The sequence below is a fragment of the Manacus vitellinus genome, unplaced genomic scaffold, assembly GCF_001715985.3.
Source record: "Manacus vitellinus isolate BGI_N305 unplaced genomic scaffold, ASM171598v3 scaffold_0_pilon, whole genome shotgun sequence".
Lineage (NCBI taxonomy): Eukaryota > Metazoa > Chordata > Aves > Passeriformes > Pipridae > Manacus > Manacus vitellinus.
In genome coordinates, this window is record NW_021938789.1 from 17,515,919 (window position 1) to 17,538,427 (window position 22,509).

Consider the following 22,509-nt stretch of genomic DNA (forward strand, 5'->3'; position numbering starts at 1 on the left):
TTAACCCTCTACCATGTCAAGTTCCCTATGAAACTCTAAAAATAAGACTATCATACCTAGCTAAGTAATAGCTCTAAACGTTCAAAAGCCATTAACAGGAATAGCTACCAACAAAACTTCACAGTTTATCTGACAGATCATACTTGTAGCACTCTGTACTTCAAGCACAGCATAGCAGTCAAATGAGTGACAGCAATCTTCAACTTTCAGACCAGTAACTATTTTTGATCATCATGACTTCCTACACAAAGTTATGAATATAATTCCTTAGTATATCTCCTTACATTTAGTCACTGCTTTGCATTACAATTTAGCTTTTTACAGCCCATGCTTCCTATTGGAAAAAAAATACCAGTTTTTAACAGTTCAGTTGATACTTGTTAGACCACTTACATCTGTAAGTCTACAATGCACTCCACCTCTGCATACAGAATCCTGCTGTAGCCAAACTTACCTGAGGTATCTCTTTGGACCCCAGTGCTTTTGGACCCTCACGATTAAGGAAGCTTCGGTAGGCTTGGTAATTGCTTCGCTTCTTTTCAGAGTCCTCAGGACTTACAGACTGTGTCAGGAGAGAAAAAAAAGTTAACACAGATATATAAAGCCAGCAAAATAAAATAAACTCAAGCATCACAGGTTAAGACATTTTTATGCATCAAAGGAAAAACAAGTTCTAACACTTGTTTTTAGTCTATTTACATGTAATACTGAAGCTTGTTCTGCAAACTCCACCAGGACAACTAAATTAATTTTGATACTCCTACCTCACTCTTCTTGGGAGAAATTTTTTCCTTCTTTGGCGTTGTCTTCTCTTCTTTCTCTGAAGCAGTTTTTTGTTTTGATACTAAATTTTGAGCACCTCTTTCCTTTTCAGCAATCTCTTCTTTTTGTTTCAGAGACACGAGCTTAGAGGCAGGTTTCAAAGGCAAGGTCTTATCTGCCGACACTCTTGCTGTTTTACCATCAGATGATTGCGGGGATAAATTAAAGCCTTTACACTGCTCAGATTTATTTTCTGGCTTTGCAGTGTAATTCTTTGTTTCACCTGTTGAATCTGTTGCTTTCACTTGAAAGGAGGTAGAGGGAGAAGAGCTCATATATAAAATGTATCTCATTAACATTATAAATTGGTGCAACATTTGTCATATTCTGTGTCCTACCTCTTTCCGACTGCTTATATCCTGCTGGCACGTTAGGACTGCTATTGATGCTCTGTACTGTTTGCTCTCCTCCTGTATCTTTCCGAGCCTAAATAAACACACAATGCCAAAGTCAGAGATGCATGTCCCAAGATACCATTGGGACAGAGCAACACACTTCACTCAGTTGTAACTAGAACTTAAAACACCTTTCCAACAGAGGCATATAGCACACACATGTACTGTTCCTGCTGTCTGACTAGGCAGGATACTATTTACTGAGTGAGGAAAATCCAGGAGGCAAGTATAAAAAGTGAGTATGCTATTTTCATGAAAACACCTTCTTGCTGTTTTTATTTCATTTCTACGGAAGTCTTAAAACAAAAGTGTCTAAATAAGAACACTCCCAGCAATGCAATTTCTAAAAGCTAAAGTTTAAAAACAGTTCAACCTTTTTCTTCTGCGGTGTTTCATCCAACATGGCCAAAGTTCTAGCAAATTCTTCATCTTCATGCAGCTGTCTCTCTAGCTGAAAGACAAAAAGAAAAAAAAAATTTAGGCTCATGTCTAACAAGTTCCAATTCTACTATATTTTTAAAAAATGCTAAGTGAGCACATAGGTGGAAAAAGGGTGTCCTACCAGAGGCAAATACATTTCTGAAACTGGCACTGAAGAATTACTTGTTTACCACAAAAGAGAGACTAGTGAAGTCTAGTGAGAAAAACTGAGCTTGGACTTGTTGCACTAGAAACATTAACATGCCTTATAAGCTGTTTTCAAAAAGGTTTTTCATTCTTTCACGCATTTTATTGTTGTGTACCCTTTCTTTTTAATAAACAACCAAAACTTGAAGGCAGTATCTCAGAACAACAAGCCTGCACCAAGAGGTAACCTGCTGCCTTTAAAAAACTTACAAAAGCAGTCCCAAAAGACAAGTAGGAACAATGCCTGTTAAAAATTACGATGTCTTCAGAACAAATATTTTATTCTTGTTTACCGAAACATATATAAAAAAGAATTCTGGCAGTTTTGGAGAATTTAACTACTACCCTTACCCCTCTTCTTGTTGTCAGTTCTGTTTACTTTAGGGAAGCAAATATACTTTAACTTTTTATTATTTCTATTCACACTGATTTTCTCTGACAGAAAAAACAGTAAGAACAAATAGTGCACATGGAATATGTGAAAGTTATTTATTAACTGTAAAAAAGCAAAGCCGGTTTGGTTTCCATTTTTATTTTACCTAACAAAATAAAGATGACATCTACAGTGTTAACTGATCATACAGTTACTTTTCCTACCCAGTATGGTGCCATGGGCAAGAAAACCTTTTCTAGTCCTGAATAGTGTAACCACTGTTTTAACAAACAAAAACAAGCAAACAAACGAAAAATACTTTCAGAATTGTCCTGAAGTCCAAATGACATGCTCTACAATTCCATTAGATGGCTTTATAAAAACAAGATGCCACAGGCATCATTTTTATCAGCCCATAGCAATGAAATGCATCTACCTTCCCTGTGTATGATGAGAAAGGAAAGAGCAGAATCTACTGAACCCAAACCAGGCTGAGGCAGAGATACACCTGATACAAAGTGCATTGATGACACATACAGACACTGTGTGTTACAGATAAAATGAGTTCAAATGAAAGACTACATCTTGTTTTTCCTGGGTCATTCATATTTTCTCAACTATAAGAAAATTTAGAAGACAAGTGAAACAAATTATGGATGGCAATGCTTTTAATTTTCACTCCAAAGAATGAAGAAACCAAAACACCATCAAAACACTATCACTGAGGAAGCAAAAAGTAAATTCTGTGTGAAAAGCAAGACTATTACAGGCACATCAACTGCACAGGTAGAGAAAGTCTGGATAGAGAGAAAATAGATTAAGTGAAATGTTCTATTTACGTAACTGAAATAGTGCCCATAAAAATAACTATGTGACTATGTTTGCACATATATGCAAAAGTTAAGTACACAGATAAATTTTATTACACTTATTTACAGCATATCTGGAAAGTCCATCATTATTTTCTTAGTGAAAAACAATTGTAAAGTTAAACAAACTGCTCTTGACATAGAGCAGTAAATTTAACATAGAGAAGTAAATTTATAGAGCTTTTACCTCTGAATCTTCTTCAAGCTGCAGTTGCCTAGCAATGGCCTCATCATCTAGTGTGCTGTCTCTGCTTTGTGAAGGCTATATTTAAGAAAAAAAAACAAACAACTGTTCAGTTCCCCCATTACTGTGCCAATTATAATAATTTAATGTGTACAGATTTATTCTGTATATTTCTAGAAAAGGACTAGGAATGAAATATGCAACATTTCATTTCTGGCTCTCTAACTTAAACTCTATTAAACAAGGCTATTTTCAAGAGATTTTATTATTCAAAGCAAACCCATGCTATAATATAAATATCTTCTTTCCTCAAACAACACTGAACGTCCCTGAAGCTATCACAGTTGGCCCACTTGAAAGATATCAGTGAATTTTTCATTTCCTCCGTACTTGACATGGTGCTTTGTTATTCCATGAGTGTATGTGCCATAAAGCTTGGGAAAATAACCTCCTTCCTCTCTCACCTTCCCCTCCACCCTCAAATATAAGCTAATCTCAGAATAATAATAAGCTCAAATAATAAGCTAATCTCTCTTAATTTCAAGAAAAGTCACTTCAGAAGAAGCAACAGAGAAAATACTACTTTTGACTTTGTGCTATCTTGTGAAACATGAAAATGCTACTCTAAGCCTGTATTTGAGGCCTTGATATGCACACACATATCATCAGAACTGAACTTCCACTCCAGTGATCATTAAAAAGTAACTTTAGGACAGGCAGTTAAGTGCTTCCTTGCAGGTGTTAAATAAGCCACTTTGATCTGCCCTCGGACACATGAGCAGCCTAAAGGAACATCATCAGCACTTACCTCTTTCCTTTTACTGGATACCAGTTTCTTTTCTGATCGTTGGACATTACTTGTCCCAAAGTAATCAAGTGCAGAGGTGGGAGTCTGTTTCACTGGAGGGAGTGGTTTGCTTTTAGCTTGTGGTTTTACATCTTCCTTTTTCACGGAATTTGTTCCTGGACAACCGACCACTGATGTCCCATTCTCCTTCGGTTTCAGGGAAATTCTTTTATTGACAAAGTCATCTTCTTCATCTAAACATGAAGAGTATTCTATTACTTCTGGTACATCGTACTTAAGTTCTAATAATGGAACTGTCAAGAGCACTATTTTGGCAGACTACCACAACTCACATTCTAAAAGAAATGCTACAGGTGTTTAGAAGTTATTTGAAAAAAAAAAAAAGGCTGAGTTGCATAACACATAGTATTTATGATCTTTAATAGCTAACTCGAGTCTGAATAGATTCAGTACTGAAATAAAGTTTCATGACATCACCTCTCGTTTAGAGAAGTTCACAAAGAATGCCTTCCCTTCTTAAAGGGGGAAAACAATTAACAGAAGATCTATGTCACTGAAGTTTGAACTCTCTCTTTAATTAATGCAATGTCAAATTGAACAGCACAACTCTTCCTTCATATTTTATGTGAAGTACAAAGATACATTTATTGTATTACTTTATAGTATTCATCAACAAAGGAGCTAATATAAGCTTTGTAGATATGTATATTTTTCAGAATCTCTCAATCTTACATAGTAAACCAGGGTAAAATATCAGAAGGTTTTATTAACCAAAAAAAAGTTCCTTGGATAAGCTTAATAGTTATTTTTAAAGTACTGCTCATAGCCTATGAATGTTTTAGCAGAAACACTTCAATGCCATTTTTTATTGTTTCCCTTTTAGTCAGAGATTTTTTGAGCTATTCTATAGTCTCCACATCTCTGCACTTTAACACACTCTCTTTCCAGTACAGTCAAAGCCATCTCAAAGAAATGCAGCCATTTTATATAACACAGAAATCAGACAAGAGGCCAAAAAGACAAAATAGATTTTTCAATTTAAAAGGAGGAGCAAAGTTGGTACACACAGTCTCATTAAGAATTAGCCTACAGAGCACTAAACAAAAACCTAAATCTTCCCTTTTAGGACTCTTCTATAATAACCAGGACATGGTTTTCCCAGCAATAAAAAAGAGAAAGAGGGTTTGATGGCCATTCTGCACCCAAACTCTTCACCCAGACAATCAATCAACCAAAAGAGATAACCAAGGACTTCAGAGAGTTTTGTGTCACGAAGCCTTACTGACAGTTATACAAATGAAACCCTGTCACTGAAGCATACAAACCCCTACATATATCACTGCCACATGACTAGACTAACACTACGGCACAAAAGAGAAACATCACTGGGCAAACTTCTTAATTACTGATAAAAGCATGGTCTTTGTGAATTCTTCTACCAACTCAAAGTGTGCAAGTAAACAGCGAGAAAACCCCCAAAATCAACATTAGACAGCAATAAAACAGCACAAAGACATGAGAGGAACAGAAACAGAGGCAGTCTCATTTGCATGCCCCTAACTGAAGCTTAGTTTTACTTTTCTCAAAATAGAGATGTTTTAGACAGTCACCTCAGCATATCATAAACACAGATTGTTCTAAACACCTGTTTTATTACTGAACTTAAATTGACAGCATTATCACAAAAACATGTTCATTTTCCAGCCATCCCTAATTTAAATCCCCATATTTCTTTTTTTATAAAATTTGTTTTCTTACCACTTCCCTAAGTTTAGCTGATGTCATATGTCTGCCATCTATTATTTTTGTTGTATACTAGTCAGAGATGGAGGGGAACAATTATTTTTTGTTTCATCTGTTCTCAACAGATAGTACTAACAAGAGTGTTTTAAGCATCAGCTGGAACTTCCTGCTACTGAATACTGACTAGGCAGAATATAACAAGTACAAAGCAGGATCCTGACTATTCCTGGGAGAGAAAGTTCAGAAAGAAAAATAAAACAAAGATGCATCTTTAAGGGAGGAAAATGATTCAGCAATTAAATCAAGAATGCCTAAAGATAAAAATTTATCTATGAGAAAGTGGCATCTTAGCCAATTCAATTCACAAAGTAATATATGGAAGAGAAAATTCAAGCCTAAGCCCTCAGCTGACAGCAGTGAGTTTTACTACAAAGCTAAAAGCTTCAGTATTCTCAAGAAAATTTATTTTCCCTATGCAGCAGTAAACCTCTTACTGTCATTCGCTCAACTTAACAAAATTATAACATATCAGGAAGATTTGGACACTAGATGCTTTAGGCTCCTAATTTATAATAGTATGAATTCGGAATAGGAGAATGTTTATCTCAAACTTAATTTCAGAAATATTTTTGCTTCTTTCAAATTTTTCAGTTTAACAAAAAAACACATTTGTAGTAGTAAAATGTACCTGTCACTAGAAATCAGCAGTTAATGTAATTACATTTATTTGTCCTGAAAAGACAATACAAATCCTATTCTGCACCCTTGCTCCCAGCTTTTCTTAAGCCAAAGACTGTTCTATGCTAGAAGAGAATCTTTCCTCATCGTTACTGTTATCAGAAGATCTGTATGCAATATTGATATTGATATTTTTTCATTATTCACTTGTAACCACTTAAACAACAACAAAACCCAACAGGATATTGCTTTCTCTCAAGTACAAAGAAGCAGAGTAAATATAATTAGATTTTAATCAAAAAAGTATATGGACTCGAGCAATTTATGAAGCCAGTATACATAGTGTCAATAATTAGGGCTTTGCTTTAATTATGTCTTTCCTAGAAATGGCAGGATTAGGTGCATTCATTGACTGGAAGCAGTGGCTGAATAAGGACAAGAGACTCACAGCATTTATGAACTGTCAACTATAAATATAAATAAAGAAAAGGGAGAATGAGAACATAGTGGTCACTAGGAAACAAAACTGCCCTGATTCTACTAAGTGGGTTTCAAAAGATGCTTTAGGGGACAGATTCTCAGGCTACAGTTTCATCCCAAGTTCACAAAATTTCTAAGTCCATCACAAATTCACCTGATCTCCAGGCACTCCCCCAGTCCTCTTATTTCAAGTATTAAAGAACAACCAACTTTTTCAGTAAAACCTTAACACTTCCTTGAAACAAACTGCTCACACATGCCTACTGCCACAGAAGTGGACAGCAAAGTTGCACACTTCCAGTTTCCTTACAAGCCTGAAGGCAACCTCATTTAAAACTTTGAAAATACCAAGAGAGTCCTGGTATTGCTGCTGAGCTGTTCAGGTCAGTGTTTGTCAACACATGACCTGCAAAAGGAAAAGGAGGCATTCACATTCATAAAAGCAAGCCAATAATTTGTGGGAAAATAAAAGTGACAATTTAGATTTTAGCTTACAAAAATTGTAGATTAATTGTATGCTTATACCAACTGCGAGGTGAAGAGTTGAGAGGTTCTTACATAGGGGCATGGACTTCACAAAGTAAGAAAGAGGAATCAATTTGATCACCAACTAGATGACTTTTCTGTTGTAAAAGCTTTGTGTAGCAGAACAAGACATTCAGAGAACAGTATTTCCTGTTTACATCAATGCATTTTTTTGTGTGCTATACAAGAAAAAGTATCCTGAACATACATTTGGTTTTTTTCAGGATTAGCTCTGAATTACAGACACAAGTCAAGACAATATATTTTAGTTGAGGTTTCTGGAAATTAAGTAGATGTTACAGAGAAAGCTAATCATGTGATTAATGGAACACACAGGCAGTGACACTAGGAGATTGCTCTAAATTATTCTGGACACTAACACGACAAACAAAGCAAGGACCAATTAGGCCAGACAATGTACAAGGACAAGCTTCCCTAGCAACAAACAACAACTGTTAAATCCTGGGGGTTTTAAGAGCTATTCCATGACGTTAAAGCACATCTGGCTTTCATTTTATATACTGTTCCAGCACTATCACAATTAGGTTAATAAGGCAATGCAGCAGCTCACCTGTACATGTTTGTTATTCCTCTTTCCTATCCTCACCCCTTCTCAAAAGAGGTTCATCTGCTGATTACTGAGCAACCTGTGGTTGCTCTCTAACTGATCTCAATCAAAATTACTTAGGGTCTTTTAAACTTTGTTTAAATTCAAATCTTTTTAAAAGTCTTGGTTTCAGGAATGACCTCAGCCAATCTAAAAAGGGAGCAATCTACAGCAGGCAGGGACAATGACAATAAGCAGCACAGGACAGATCCTTGGAGGGCCTTCAGAACAATGTATTTTATTAATCTTCACTCGTTATTTCTGTACTGTTGAATTCCTCATCATTAGAGAATATAATCCCCGGGTTCCTGTTCTGTTTAGGACATAAAATTTAAGGCAGAGACAGCCTCTTACTATGATGTCATAAAACCAACTCCAAATATAGGCAGGGCATCTACAGATTAAAAATAATTTGTACTTATTATGATAAACGTATGTTGAATCAGCATTTGTAGACTACTACATAAGGATTTCTATGTGGAGGTAAAGGACTATATCCTATCCAAAAGTCATGAAATCCACATTACTTGAATAAAATGGCAATATTCTGGACATTCTTCAGCTTCAGTGGCACCACATCTGCACAAGTATTTAAACAGTTCCTGTCCTAAAGAACTTGCAACCTACAGCAATAGGTATTGCTGTCCAAGCTAAAGCTGAGAGTGGGGAAAATAGTGTTTGTCTGTAGTTGCAGACTTGGGTTTAAATTACTTTACATTGGTCAGTACTCAAGAGTCCCAGCACTGGGAAGGACTGAGTTTTGTACTTATCTTTTGCTAGAAGTCTTTAAGAACATTATCTTTAAGATAATCACCACTTCTCAAAAAAGCCAGCAAGTCTATTCAAAGTCAATCCCTGTAACTCTTTCCAAAGAACAGATGCTATTTGTGACCAGCAAAAAGCATTTTTTCTCTCTTCCTTCTCCTTTAAAAAAACCAGTAGTTGCAACCTACATTTAAAAACTTAGATTGTATCATTATTTCATTTTAGATTTTTCATGCTATTTCTCAAAAAGCGAATGATTTTAGATGTACTACAAACATGCACTTTAAACCACACTTGTTAGCACTTGGCCTATATTGACAAGTCAAGGTTCTGTGCTGTTATAAAAATATAAAACTTATCTAAATCATTTCAGTTTTAGTCCCCTGAAATGAATTTACATTTGGATTTTCTAATTATCAAAGGTAACTTCATAAAGTTGCCCCTGCCGTATTTTTCACTTCGAGGGGAAAAGATTTAGGGATAAAACACTGAAATGAAGTAACTGCCACATCTAACTGTAATTATACACTTGAGTGCCAAACTGCATAGACTTTGATACCCTTTGTCAAGTATACACCAAATTAAAGTCTTAGTCAAGTCTGTATACTTAGTTTTGAGAGCGTTACAATGAGAAGGCTGAATACATTTAAACTGCAGTAAGTAATCTTAATCTGAAAAGCCATCAATTATAGCAACTCCTTCCAAAGGAAATACTTGCACTTGCCATAGAAACGGCTGTGTGTGTTACCTCGGCAAGCAACTAGAAATTATCAGTCCATTAACTTATTCCAGTTTATTATTCAGAGTTCCATTCACTCGAGCTGGTCACTTTTCTGTAATAGCAGCTTTATCAATTCACATAAGCAGATCTGAATCCCCACCATGCAATGATATTTCATGTTCTGATTTAGTTGCCTAAAGTTACCCGCGTGACAGGAATATTCAGCAATGCCCAATGAATAATTACAAAACAGGAAAAAAAAGTAACTTAAAGCAATCCAGGCAAGTATAAATGTGCTCCTTTTTTTCCAGCTACAGCTCAGGCAGCTCAACTTACTGAGCCACAAAGGACACAATGCTCCGTTCCAAACAAAATCAACCAGTATAGAAAAAAAATCCAAACACAAAAATCTTCTTTTACATTTTAGAATAATCCAACAGAATAACTATGTCAAGACTAGTTACTCTAGCAGCTCAATAAGAAGATCTGAAAGGGAGAAAAAATATCTCCAGCAAAGAGAATAGGAACAGGCAGAGGAAAGCAGCAACATCTTGAACTCCAGCTACAGCTTGAAGAGCTGCTACAGAGACTAAACTGAAATGAACTTATTTTCAGGTTCTGCCATGTTTGAGATACAGGCTGACAAGTCATTCTAAAGTAATCACTCTGTCTTCTGATAAGTGAATCCTATTAACTTTTTTAGTCAAAATTACCACATTTATTTCTCAACATTGCTGTTATCCTAGTTTGTGCAGAGGGAAAAAAAGACCACTTCTTAAAGAATAAGATTATATTTTACTTCAACCACATCTCTGGTTTATATTTATTCACCTATTCAGGTGAATATCATATATTTACTATACTTATATAACACTCCTCTCACCACTTAAGACAACAGCACATTTACCATTATATGACCCTTATGTTGTACTATTGGTATTCCTAAACTTAACCAAATTAATTTTAATGGGGCTCACTCCTAAAAACCTTTTACATTGTCCTCTGCAACACTACTCCCTGCTTCTTCTGAGGGTTTCTGTCAGAACCTACTCATTCCTAAAGTACATTTCAAGTAAAACTCCCTTAAGGTTCAACTACGTATTTTCAACTGACCTTTCATTAAACACTTTTCAGGAAAGCTGGTATATAGAGTACTATTTATTCTCTTCATGCATTTCCCATAAGTATGTACAATGCAAGTATTGCCCCGGGAGTGGCAGGGACAATATTTTATTCCCCCATGAAACCTTTCAGTTAAGACATGCTTATTCACTGACAACCTGGTGCTCATTTGAACCAGCGTTTGGATGTGGGAACTATTTTTATTTTGCCAGCAGTACTAGCACTTCACTAATAGTTTTTTTTCCTGAGATTTTTGGGGTTGGTTTGTTTGTTTGTTTCCCCATCCCAATATTCTCTACATTAAAGAGTATATATTCAGCAAGCACATTCACAAGCTATTCCTTTGTCCTGTCTTCTAAGTTCTCAACGAACAGCTTTCCAGTAACCTACAGACCTCCTCAGCTCCTACGACTTCAGTTTTTCTACCTTTATAAATAACTCAGCCTACCACTAGAACAAGGCTTTTCTTGTCTTAAAAAAGTTTATTTTCCAATATCCAAGCCATTGCTACATATACCTAATTACATTACATGACGTATATGAAAGATTACAAGCGAGGTCACAATTCCTGCCAAATAACCACCTGTGATGAAACCAGGTGAGGTTCAACAAATCACAATAGCAGGTCATCTTCTACAAACAAAGCTCAAGGTTCCATACTTCTTTAAACAGTCAAAGTGTTACTTTGACAAGTACAACAAACACTTGGATTTTTCCCAGTCCTGTAACACTGTACTATCAACAATAAAAGGCTCTTTTTTTCCCCCCTTCTTACCTGATAGAATAACTTCATTTTATCTTTGGCCACCATTAAACTAAATACTTACTTAGATTCAATTTGTTTTAATAAAAACAAAAGTAGTTATTATAGAATTACAAAGAGCAACAGTTCTTGCTTTGTTCTTTTGCCTTTTAAAAAAATCAGCTTGTTCACAAGCTAATAAGAAACAAAGCAATGCAATAGCCCAATCAGTCCATTCTTATACAAACCAAAAAGTTACTTTGCCAACACTTTTCAAGAAAGCTGTATCCCCCATAGTTATACAGAAGTGAAAGAAATTCAAGCATTAACAGGAAGAAAGTTTGAAATTAAACTGACAACTAGGTTGAAGCAATTAACTACCAAACTTCTACTGTCTACTTGATGCCAAAAGGCTCTTTCAAACATATGGCCATGGATAGAGCCCTTGAGAATGAGATTCTGACTTTTGATCCAAGCAGCACATTCTTGATATAAGTTTTCGGCTCCATAACAGCGAAAATAAGAAAAGAACAAATCCCTACAAATTTCATTAGGATCTTTTCTGTCTATATTTCTGTATTACTCTTCTTCAAAAGCATATTTATCTCAAACAATAGCTGTTGTATCAATACCACTTAAACACACTCAGCTTGACAGCTCCATTAAGCTGAAGAAACAATTTATACAGATGAAATATAAACAAAATTCAAACATTAAGTCTCAAGTAATAAATGCATTGTTTTAAAATACACTATTAAGTCAACCCTGGGTGTACTTAAGACTCTTCTGATAAGAAGTAACCTTGAGCCTGTGGTTTTCAGGGATTTCACTAATAACCTTGACTAGTGTTCCCATGGAAACAGAAAAACTTGATTACACAACTTCGAATTGCATAATAAACCTAAATATGTACTCTTTATTCCTGAAGATCTGATCATTTACCTCTGGGATCAATGCTTTTAAAGATCCTTTCAATTAGGAAAGAAATCTTGGCCAAACTTTCAAAGGAAACAAAGCTTTGAGTAAAAGGATAAATAAGATAAAAACCATGTCCAGGTTACTTTGGAAAATTGCATTCATCTGAATACATGACACAGTACAGCTAAATGCCAGGTCAAATATCTAGGACAAGCAAAATAAGTACAATACATCTTAAACACAGTGATTCTGAAGTGAGCCCAAGGAGGAAGAAAGTGTAGAAAAATCCCAGCAGAGCCACACTTCTAATGCAATACTGCAGCAAACAATCCCTTTTCATTTTAAAAATACATGGTATGATTATAGGGAGGCCATGTTGATGTTCAGCAACATGCTTACAAAAAAATAACACCATATGCAGGTATAGTGCCTACTCTTCCAAATAAAGTACAATAAAACTCAAGGAGGGATCACAGAAAGACTACTAGAATTCTTATTACTCAAAAAACACATTTTATCAAAACAGATTTGGATACAAGTCTGTTAATTCTATCACAGTTTCTTCAGGGTGTACTGTGGCTAGTAAAGAACTCTACTTCAGGAGACAAATACAGAAACCTGATAGTTATAGCTTCAGCTGAACTCAGAGTGGATGAAGGATGCACATCCAACCACTGCAACAACTGACAAAACGGATGTGTTGATAAGTAAAACACAAAACCCAAGAACTGTTGCAGTCACCAACATATCAGGCAGAGATTAGAGACATGGAAAGTCATATACCAAGTAAAATAAAAATCCATGTTTTCAAACCTATTTATGGATTTATGGTGTGCTAGTGAGCAGTTTTAACTATATTAAAAATTCTTCCTTCTGTCCCAAAATCTGTGGAATTGTCTTAAGCAAGGAAGCATTATCTCATTACATTATATGCCTACTTAAATCAACCTAAGCCACTATCACCTCAGTTTTACCCTGTGCCTGACTTTACAGTACTTGAGGCTAAACGTCTGAAGTGCTTTTGGTTGTTTAAAGAGAACATAATTTGTCTTCCTCAGTATTAGGTTTTATGATCAAATTTAAGAGTATATCAGTCAAACAATCCATCCCACCAGTAACATAATCTGCCCCACTACAGCTGAACACATAATGATACGTTTCTTCCATTACCTGTCTCTGAAATATAAACAACAGGATCCCGCTTCAGAACTTTACCAAGTTTTGAAGTAGCTGCTTTTTTCTCAGGTGTCTTCTTGGATTTTTTCACTGACTGCACCTCCTCTTCTGAATCTGTATTTTGACCACAACATAAATGTAGATTTCCTCCACATACACACACAGGCTTTAAGTAATAGATCACATAACAGTTAACATGTGTTTACATATATTCAACTGAGTGAGAAAGAGATTCCATATTCCTGTGGTATGTCAGAGCATAGCTTCATTTTTCATCCATCATATAAGTGACAATGCAAATTTGGTCAGAACTCTGTCTTGACAAGTGGTTTTTTTGTTTACATAACAAGAAATATTTTGTTATTTACTCCAAGAACAGCTATGCCTATATAAAAACCTCTCTAAAAAGGAATGCAACAGTCAAGGGTACCACAGCAGTTTACTTCAAAAAAAAACCAAAAACAAACAAACAAACAAACAAACAAAAAACCAACACAAAACAAAAAATCCAAACCCACAAAAAATACTATATTATACTGGTATGTTCCATGAAACTGTAAATTTGTAACTATGAAATGAATACTTACTAGATTTTTTTAGTAGAGAAAGACACACAAGTTTGCTTTTAAAACAATCTCCCAGATTATATTCATGCAACCCACAAAAATGTAAAATTATAGAATAAGATCAGCCTCCTGTACTCAGTGTAGGATGTTATTTATCCCTAAAACTCTCCAGAATGTATATACAATTTCATAGCAAAAAAAAAAAGTTACAAAGTTTCGATAAAATTTACTATCTAAATTTCTTTTTTTGTGGGTTTTTTTGTGTGTGGGTTGGATTTTGGTCTTTTAAACAGGTATTTTCTTAGAAGTTATTTTGCATTGTATATTACATGCATGACATACACTGTACTCATATTTATCAAACATATTTATCCATCAACATTTACTGTGAAAAATGTTTTTAATTGCATCTATTCCATAATAATAAAAAAAAACAACACAAAAACTTTCAGATGCACCATTTACCTGATCAACTTTGAATGCTGATGCAAGGGATACAAAGGAACATTCAGAAACAACTGTGAACACTACCTGAATCATAGATTACTCTCCTCTTCTTTTTCGTACGCTTTTGTTTGGAATCATCTTCACTGGGTGAACTGTTCACCTAAGAGTAACAGTCCATCAGTTCATCAATAAACAGATCCTTCCAGCTTTTACTCAGTTACACAATGAAATTTATGAGTTTCAAACAAATTCTAACAAATTATTTATTTTCCAATATTACATTTACAAACAGTTTTCTGCTAACTCATGGGCGGGAGCAGGAAGGGTGCAGGGCAGAAGAAACAAGGAAGAAACTGCAGCAATAAAGCTAAACATGCTCCAGGCAAACTACAGATGTTTAAAATAAATATTCTATTTAATGCTAATTAAAGTTAATCAAAAACAGATTTTTGAGCACTTCCAATTGTTAATCCAAAAAAAGAAATGGTCCCATGCAAAACAGAGGTCGGACAGGCCAGTAAGTTACTTTCACTTTTGTCTCCACACTGGATGTGGCTTCATTGTAACCACCAGAATTCAACACAACCTCAGAGAACAATACACCCAATGGAAAAAAAGAAAAAATCATGCACAACATTTGAAGCTACACTGATTTTCAGGTCAGAGCCCTTGTTGTTGCAGGCTCTCTCTCACCCCTTGAGCAGTGCAGCCACCGCCAGGGAATGCACCAGTGCTCACACCTGACAAACGTGCCCCAGGTGGCACCAGAGAGAACTGAATTGTCTCAAGGAATTTTTTATTTTTTTAAACATTGCTAGTTTTAGATATTTAGAAAAATCACAAGCTGCACAGGTATAAAGTTTCCTCAGTCTAACAAACTACCAACTATGCTTGTTTTGTAATCACGTGCAGCTGTAAATGCTTTTATTTATCTAGAATTGTATTGAGAGTAACTCATTTTATCATATACATTAAGTCCTAATCTGAAATCTGTTAAATCCTTGATATAATTGGAGAATTGCACAGTAGAAATAACAGATCAGAGAAGATAACTGCTATGTCTTTCAGCTCCACTTAATGGTCTTTTATTTTCATATTGAAACAACTAAAATATAGTCAGAATATTTTTTAAGTAACATCTTACTTCCACACTGTTATGCTTCACATTAAACATTCCGTCCTATTAGAAATCCTTCCATTTGCAAGTCATTTTAGAGCTATCTTTAGCCACTGCTTTCTTTTTTATACAGCTTGAATGATGAACACGTGAAGTAGCCTGACACCAGAACCCAATCTGGTTTTAACCTATCATTTTAAAGAATTTGGTCTTTGCAACCGGTTTACAGAAGTGATCCCAATGAAGACAAACAATATTAACGTTTCCCCCACAGGTGTTAGAACATCTGTTTAGAAAAACTGGTCAGAAGGCACCTCCACCACAGATTTTTACCTCACTTGGAAGCATGGCACCTTTGTGATATGCCTACATCTACTGTGCATAAGCTTCAACTTAATTTAAACTAAAGATTAAGTAAGCACAGCTACTTAGAGAACTGTGAGCAATAATTAAAATAACTTCAAATACATCAAACTGTTCTTACACTAGCACCTAATCATAACAACTTCTACCTGCCTTTGCCCTACAAACCAAATTTTTTAAATTAGCAGTTTTCTTCACCACCTGAAAAGTTTTGCTGCTAGAAGTTAATATTAAGTGGTAGTTCCCTCCCATGCCTATAAAAACAACTGACATATTATCTGTTATTTTAGTATATGAGAAGAATTATAACTTTAAGAAATGCTAGATACACAGACAATCCTGTATCAGAGAAACCAAACACTTCATAAACAAGAAAAGCAAAACCAACCTTAGTCTCCTTTTCCCTTTTCTTCCCACTTGAGGGTCCTTCACCATTTTTAATTTTTTCACTCTTTGTCAGAGTCTCACATTGCTGTCGCTTTCCAGGAGGAACAACACCAAAGAATTTCCGGATATCCTAGCAAAAGGGAAAACAATAAATTTTTAAATACATAGCTCATCACACTATAAAACAGCAATGCACTGTAATTACTTTCTCAGCAGCTCCATTACAATATATATTGATTTTGAAATTCTGTTTATGATTCAGAAAACAAAGCCCAGCTAGTTAAACATAGTTGCTCAGACACCCACACCACCTTTCTCGTCTTCGAATCACGAAAAAATTAATTTCTTCCTCAGTCATTTTCACCAATTGCAAGACAAACCCACTAGCAATGAAATACAATGACTTAAGATAGATGCTTAATTCTTTTTTTTTCCAATTAGTTATCACAAACCTAGACCAAAGTACTTCTACAGTTAAAATGATCAACACAGCTATGAAGTAGTGTCAAATGTAAAAAGACAGTTAAGCAGTGGGACATACTTACTGCATTCTCCACCTTCTCATAAATTTAAGACAGTAACTTGCATCTCACTAAAAAATTAGTCAGCTAAAAAGAGGTAACATTTAAATAGAGAAACAATTTAATATCAAGACTTCCAAAAGGTCTATTTTGTAACCTTATTTTAGTACCTGACCACAATAGACGTAACAAGCTTTCTAAGTGTATAAAATCAACAGCTGAAGCTTCAACTTTAGAAAAACACTATTGTATAGACAAAACCAAATCTGACTTCTGTCAAAAAAAGCCCACTGGTTCAGGTTTATTAAAAAGAAAGTGAGAAAACAGGTACCTGGTTGGTATCACTACCTCCAGCATTAGCAGCCATTTTAGAGAAAGAAAGTGCCTCATATGGCCTAAATAATGAGAAGGTAAAGGATGTGGCTCAGGCCTACATTGTACCCAGCTGAGAGCTATTCCCCATCATGGAGTTCATCTGGTAATTTGTTATTATCGCAAGTAAAGTACCACAAGTAAAGTAATACATTCTTAAGAAATCTGCATCAAATCTGATTGATAATAAGGAGTCTTTCAGGCTCCTTTTCTCTTACCAGCCAGCTCCCTGGCAGCTTGGATTTAGGGCTTAAAATCAATGGAACATGTAATTTGAAAGCATGCACAAAATATGGGACATGTATAGATTCGTTTAGCATAAAACAATTTTCTAGAATCAGAAATGTTATTTCCTGTAAAAATTTAGGCTCTTTGTGTTATAGCTGCATATAATAACATAGATTCAGCAAGCAGACAATGGTAGACTGGAAAGCATTCTTCCTTAAGCGTGACTTCACACATTTCCATTATGGAATTCATGCACAGATTTTCAACACTCTACTATTTTACATGTACTCCTATAATATAAATGCATTGCCATATAAACTCTGAAATTCTGCCCATCGATACCTTTAGCTAACAAGTTTGAAGAGAGCATCTGTTTAAAAAGTCTCCAAGTGGATTCGTGGACTTGATCACTCAATTATACTCATTATTACTGACTTCTTTTTAGGCTTAAGATAACAGGCAAGAGAAAAACAAGCCTCATTAGAACTTCTATGTAGTAAAATAATTTAAATACTTACTACAACCCTGCAAAATAAAGTGACTTCAAAGTTTTGGGGGTTTTTTAATAGTTGTTACTTTAAAGCTTAAAATATTTGGAGAATTAATTTTAGATCAACAATAAGGCTCTACTCATTCTGTTGTTTTAACTAAAAAATGTCAAATAGCAAGTGAGCTGCTCTGCAAACTTACAAACCTCTACCAACCTCTGTGCTTTCTGGAAATTGTTGTGAGGGAACATGAATACATCCCAAAATCAGAATATTCAGGCTTACACACTTCACAAGTGGTAGCAGGAAATACGTGTTACATTGGATAGCCCAACTTAACACCACCTGTCTGGTTTAATTTACTTTTAAAGTCTATTGGTAGACTTCTACAGAGGCTTTTTAGCAAGATTTATTTATCATTCTTTTTCTTCTATCTTCATCTTGAGTTTTAGATTCCAGTTCTGGAATCAGTTTTTCTTTTAAAATGCACATAACTGTGGTAGAAGATTTGAAGAACCTTTTGGTGTTGCGAGAAGACACAATAATATTAGAATTTTTTAATAGACTTACACAAGGGTTATGAAATGCAGACTTCATAAACTACACAGCCCCAAGATACAAAGGAAAACTGACACCTATGCACAATCTTCTTCAAACTTCAGAGTTATAAATTCACCAATCTTCTTCAGCTATCCCGCTCTTTATAAGAAAAGGTAACCTTGTTAGCCTCTGCTGACATAACAGACGGTGAATACAGAATTGCTTGGGAGAAAAGTATGCCACACTGCAACAATAAAGTTACCCTTCAGTGACGCTTTTATCCAAGAATCATGAGATTTTTCATGCCATTTATTAAGAGACGCCAGATAAATTAATTCATAGCATAACCAACTGCAGAAATGAAGCAATGTAAGTATCTATCATATAGACTTAGATCCCAGATAGGATCACTTGCTTCAGTTATGGGTTTGTTTATTTATTTAACATACTCTGACTGACCCTCTCAGTGGTTTATAATGCCATGCATATATATGAGATCACCTGGTAGAAAAACTGTGTGTGTTTAGCTTTTATTATCTATGCTCATTCAAATCAGAAAAGGCATCTATCAGTGGAACCATCAAGTTTCCTTCCAGGATATTGCCCCAAAAACCACAGCAGTGTGCCTTGCACATCCTGGAAAAACCCGCCAGCATGGCTGTTCCAGGTGGTCCCCTTGCAGTAACACTAAAATCTAAGGGCAAGACTATATTGGTGTGTCCCCAGGTGTGCTTCAGCAGCAGCAACAAGACATGTAATTTTGAGCTGTTCCACCCCAGCAGGAGGTGTAACTAAGGCTTTCTGATCACTCTTGCTTAGTTAGGGGCGTAATTGATGCACGGCATCTGAACAGCCTAAAAAGATGGTTCCTGCTCAGCTTTTAGCAATGGTATGACCTCAGTAATGGCTGTGCCATCTAGTCCTTGCCAGTTCTGAATACTGATTCAAATCCTCCATCTTATGCAATAACAGGAGACTATAGAAATTCATCACATCAGGTTGCAGGTTTTCTTTTGAAAGATTTGTATCTGTCTGTTTTACTGAGGAGAGTAACACAAGCAGAAACTGAAATCTATTTGTTAGGTGGTACAAAGACTGGTTACTTCAAAGACAGTGTTTTTACAAGGCTAGTGTTCAATAAGGCATAATATTTTCCAAAATAACATCATGTAATTCACTCTGCACCTCAAAATACAAGACAGAACACTGAACTTCACCAACCTAGCTCAGTGACTGCAATAGAAAGTATATGCACCTCATTCCAGGTATTCAGAGCATCCATGAGGGCCTTCATCAAAAGAATCATATTTATTTATAGCCTGCCTATTTCAGCACAAGTTTTGCCCCAACATCACCTGTGACATTTGGTGCTTCCAGAACAATTGCAGTAACTGAAATCGAATTTATAATATCACTTCAATGAAACTAGTAATCCTTGCTTGGGTAACTATACTTAATTAATATTTACTGATAGTGGCAAATGCAGCACAGGTTCTATATGACATTTTTCAACCAGTGTCACAGGTCTAAGTACACAACAGCTGATGCTCCAGCACCGGCCCTATGAGTGTCCCTCTCAGCTAGGGAAAACTCAAGCAGCCCCTACTCCCAGCCACTCATTCCATCAGGTGTACCAGTATAGCGCTCTGCTTGGAAACTGGGTCAGGCCACTAATCTGGGTGAAAAAATAAATCCCTTCTAAAACAAATCAGTTCATTGTGTAACTCTACACACAACAGTTCAGCACAGCTGAGAAGATGCTGCAGAACCAATCTGACGGGGGCTACTTGCATTTGGCAATACACGAAAAAAGTTTGCAAGGGTGTGACACTGAATTGCAATACACTTGTGCTGTTGCTGCACCATTACTAACATCACTGCATTTTTCCCTCTGCAGCTGCAGCAGTGATGGTTGTACAGCCTCTTTGCTTCAGAACTGAAAAGGGAACGGGCTGAGGCAACTCATATTGTCCTCAAAATTATTATTGTCTTCCTCCTTTCTAGGAAAGTGCCAGACACTGCAAGATGTGTGAATTCAGAAGATGACATAGAGGGAGAAAGCCTTTGTCTCACAAAGGTGGGAAAGGAGGAAGCAAGTCTTCTATTAAGATCAGTTTTCTAAAAAGGTGTTAGCAGAGAAACAGGAGAAGCAGATTTGTCCTCATACATAAATTTAAAGCCATCGGCCAGCCCCAACAAACTATGAAAATATCACACATAACTAGTTTCAGGAGTCTAAGTGCTGGCAGACCTCTGTCATTACTGTAGAAGACTCAGACTGTATCACCCATCATTGCAGAGCATCAGGTTTAAGCTATAAACATGTTTAAACTCTTTGGAGTCCAAAATCAAAGCTGAACGCTAACTGGCTTTGAATGGCATCTGTAGTTAAACCAGTAAAAGGTGTGCAGAGAGGCTCCATTTGAGTAGAAGAAAACTTATCTGAGCCAGAGATGAAGAGGGGATACCATCTTACAGTGGTTGCTTAAGGGAGCAGCACTTTGGAAAGCACAAAAACACGTATATGTTTATATTTACAAACTCTTTGCAGCCTAATGAGGGTTGCATCCTTATTTATAAACAACTGCCTACTTCCAGACTTTTAAGTTCTTTTCTCCCCACTCGAACTGTTTTTCTGCAAATACTGCGCGCCCTCCAGCTCGGCAGAAGAAACGCCCTCGTGTGTGCCCCTGCTGGAATTAAAAGCAGAGTTAACACTCCGGCAGACCGCGTTTGGAGAGGTTAGCTCGTCCGCATTCCTTCCCCAGTCGAGCCCGCGGTCCACGCCTAATTGCCCTAATTCGATGAGCTGGAGAGGCTCAGCCGCTTCCCGCTTCGGGAAGGGCATTCCCTCGGCCAGGGGCTCCATGGCACCCCGCGGGGCCGGGCTGCGGTCGCTGCGGCGGGAGCGCCGCGGGGCGAGTCTCTCGCTCCGCGGGCCTCGCGCCGCCCGCCGGGCTCGCGTCAGCCGCGCCCGGGCCCCGCCGGCCCGCCGCGCGCCCCCCGGCCCCCGCGCCGCCGCCGCCCGGGCCCTCCTGCGCGACGCCGCCCTGCCCACGCAGAGCCCCGCGGCGGGAGACAGCGCGCGGCAGCCCCTCACCATGCTGGCGGCGGGTGCCCGTGCCTAGCGGACGCTCCCCGGCTCCATGCTTCCCAGCCTTCGCCGCCAAACTCCCGCCGCCGGCGCCGCGGCGCGCTGGCCGGTCACGGCCGCGACGGGCGGGGCGGGCCGCGGGGCCAGCCGCGGGTCGGGGCCGGTCTCGCCGGCCCGGCCGCCGGAACCCTCTGCCTCCCCTGCCGGCCGCTGCCTCGGCACTTCCCCCCTTCTCCATCTTCCGTGCGGGCCCCCAGCACGGCTCGTGCCTGCGGCGGGGGGTTTAACCGCTCCGCAGCTTCGGGGCCGTGGCCCGGCAGGGACGAGAGCTCCCCTCAGAATGGTGGGTGTGGAGCTGCTGCCGCCCGCAGGGAATGGCCTGTCCTTGGTCCCCTCCGGCAGAGCCGGAGAGCTGACAGTCCGAACGGCTGGTTAAAAACATACAAGAAAGCAGAGCCAGGCCTCCGTGAGATTCGGCTCTTTATAGGGGATTGAGGCAAACGAGGCATCCAAAAAGGCGTACAGCCAATAACAGCAGTGCAGGCGCCACCAGCCAGGCCTGGATCGGCGCAGCACAGCGAGGCATTTCCTTGTCATAAACGTGAGATGGACCCTTCCGTCCTGGTTGTGCCGGGAGCACACCCAGATGTGTCGGGCTGTGATTCCTCTATGAGACAGCCCTTAGTCTGCATCTGAGGAGGCCAAGAGAAATTGAGGAGTTACGCTCTGTCTTCTCCCACTGATTCTTTAATTTTCTAATTCATCTTTAATGAAATCTTGTTCAATTTTCTAATTAATCTTTAATGAAATCTTGTATGTTTTCATCCATTT

The 22,509-nt window shown here is 37.6% G+C and overlaps 1 protein-coding gene across 1 annotated transcript in view; it reads right to left on the bottom strand.

The window, feature by feature from the left end:
• Positions 1-21,734, bottom strand: part of RFC1 (replication factor C subunit 1) — a 33,112-nt gene extending 11,378 nt beyond the window's left edge. Inside the window, exons 1-10 of the mRNA XM_018068348.3 lie at positions 21,685-21,734; positions 16,437-16,565; positions 14,653-14,728; positions 13,550-13,669; positions 4,079-4,311; positions 3,274-3,348; positions 1,591-1,668; positions 1,161-1,248; positions 765-1,066; positions 455-562 (exon numbers count right to left, since the gene is read on the bottom strand). Of these exons, the coding sequence (XP_017923837.2) occupies positions 455-562; positions 765-1,066; positions 1,161-1,248; positions 1,591-1,668; positions 3,274-3,348; positions 4,079-4,311; positions 13,550-13,669; positions 14,653-14,728; positions 16,437-16,565; positions 21,685-21,687 (1,212 nt within the window). The 5' untranslated portion in view covers positions 21,688-21,734. The remainder of the gene's footprint in view (positions 1-454; positions 563-764; positions 1,067-1,160; positions 1,249-1,590; positions 1,669-3,273; positions 3,349-4,078; positions 4,312-13,549; positions 13,670-14,652; positions 14,729-16,436; positions 16,566-21,684) is intronic.
• Between the last annotated feature and the right edge of the window lie 775 nt (positions 21,735-22,509).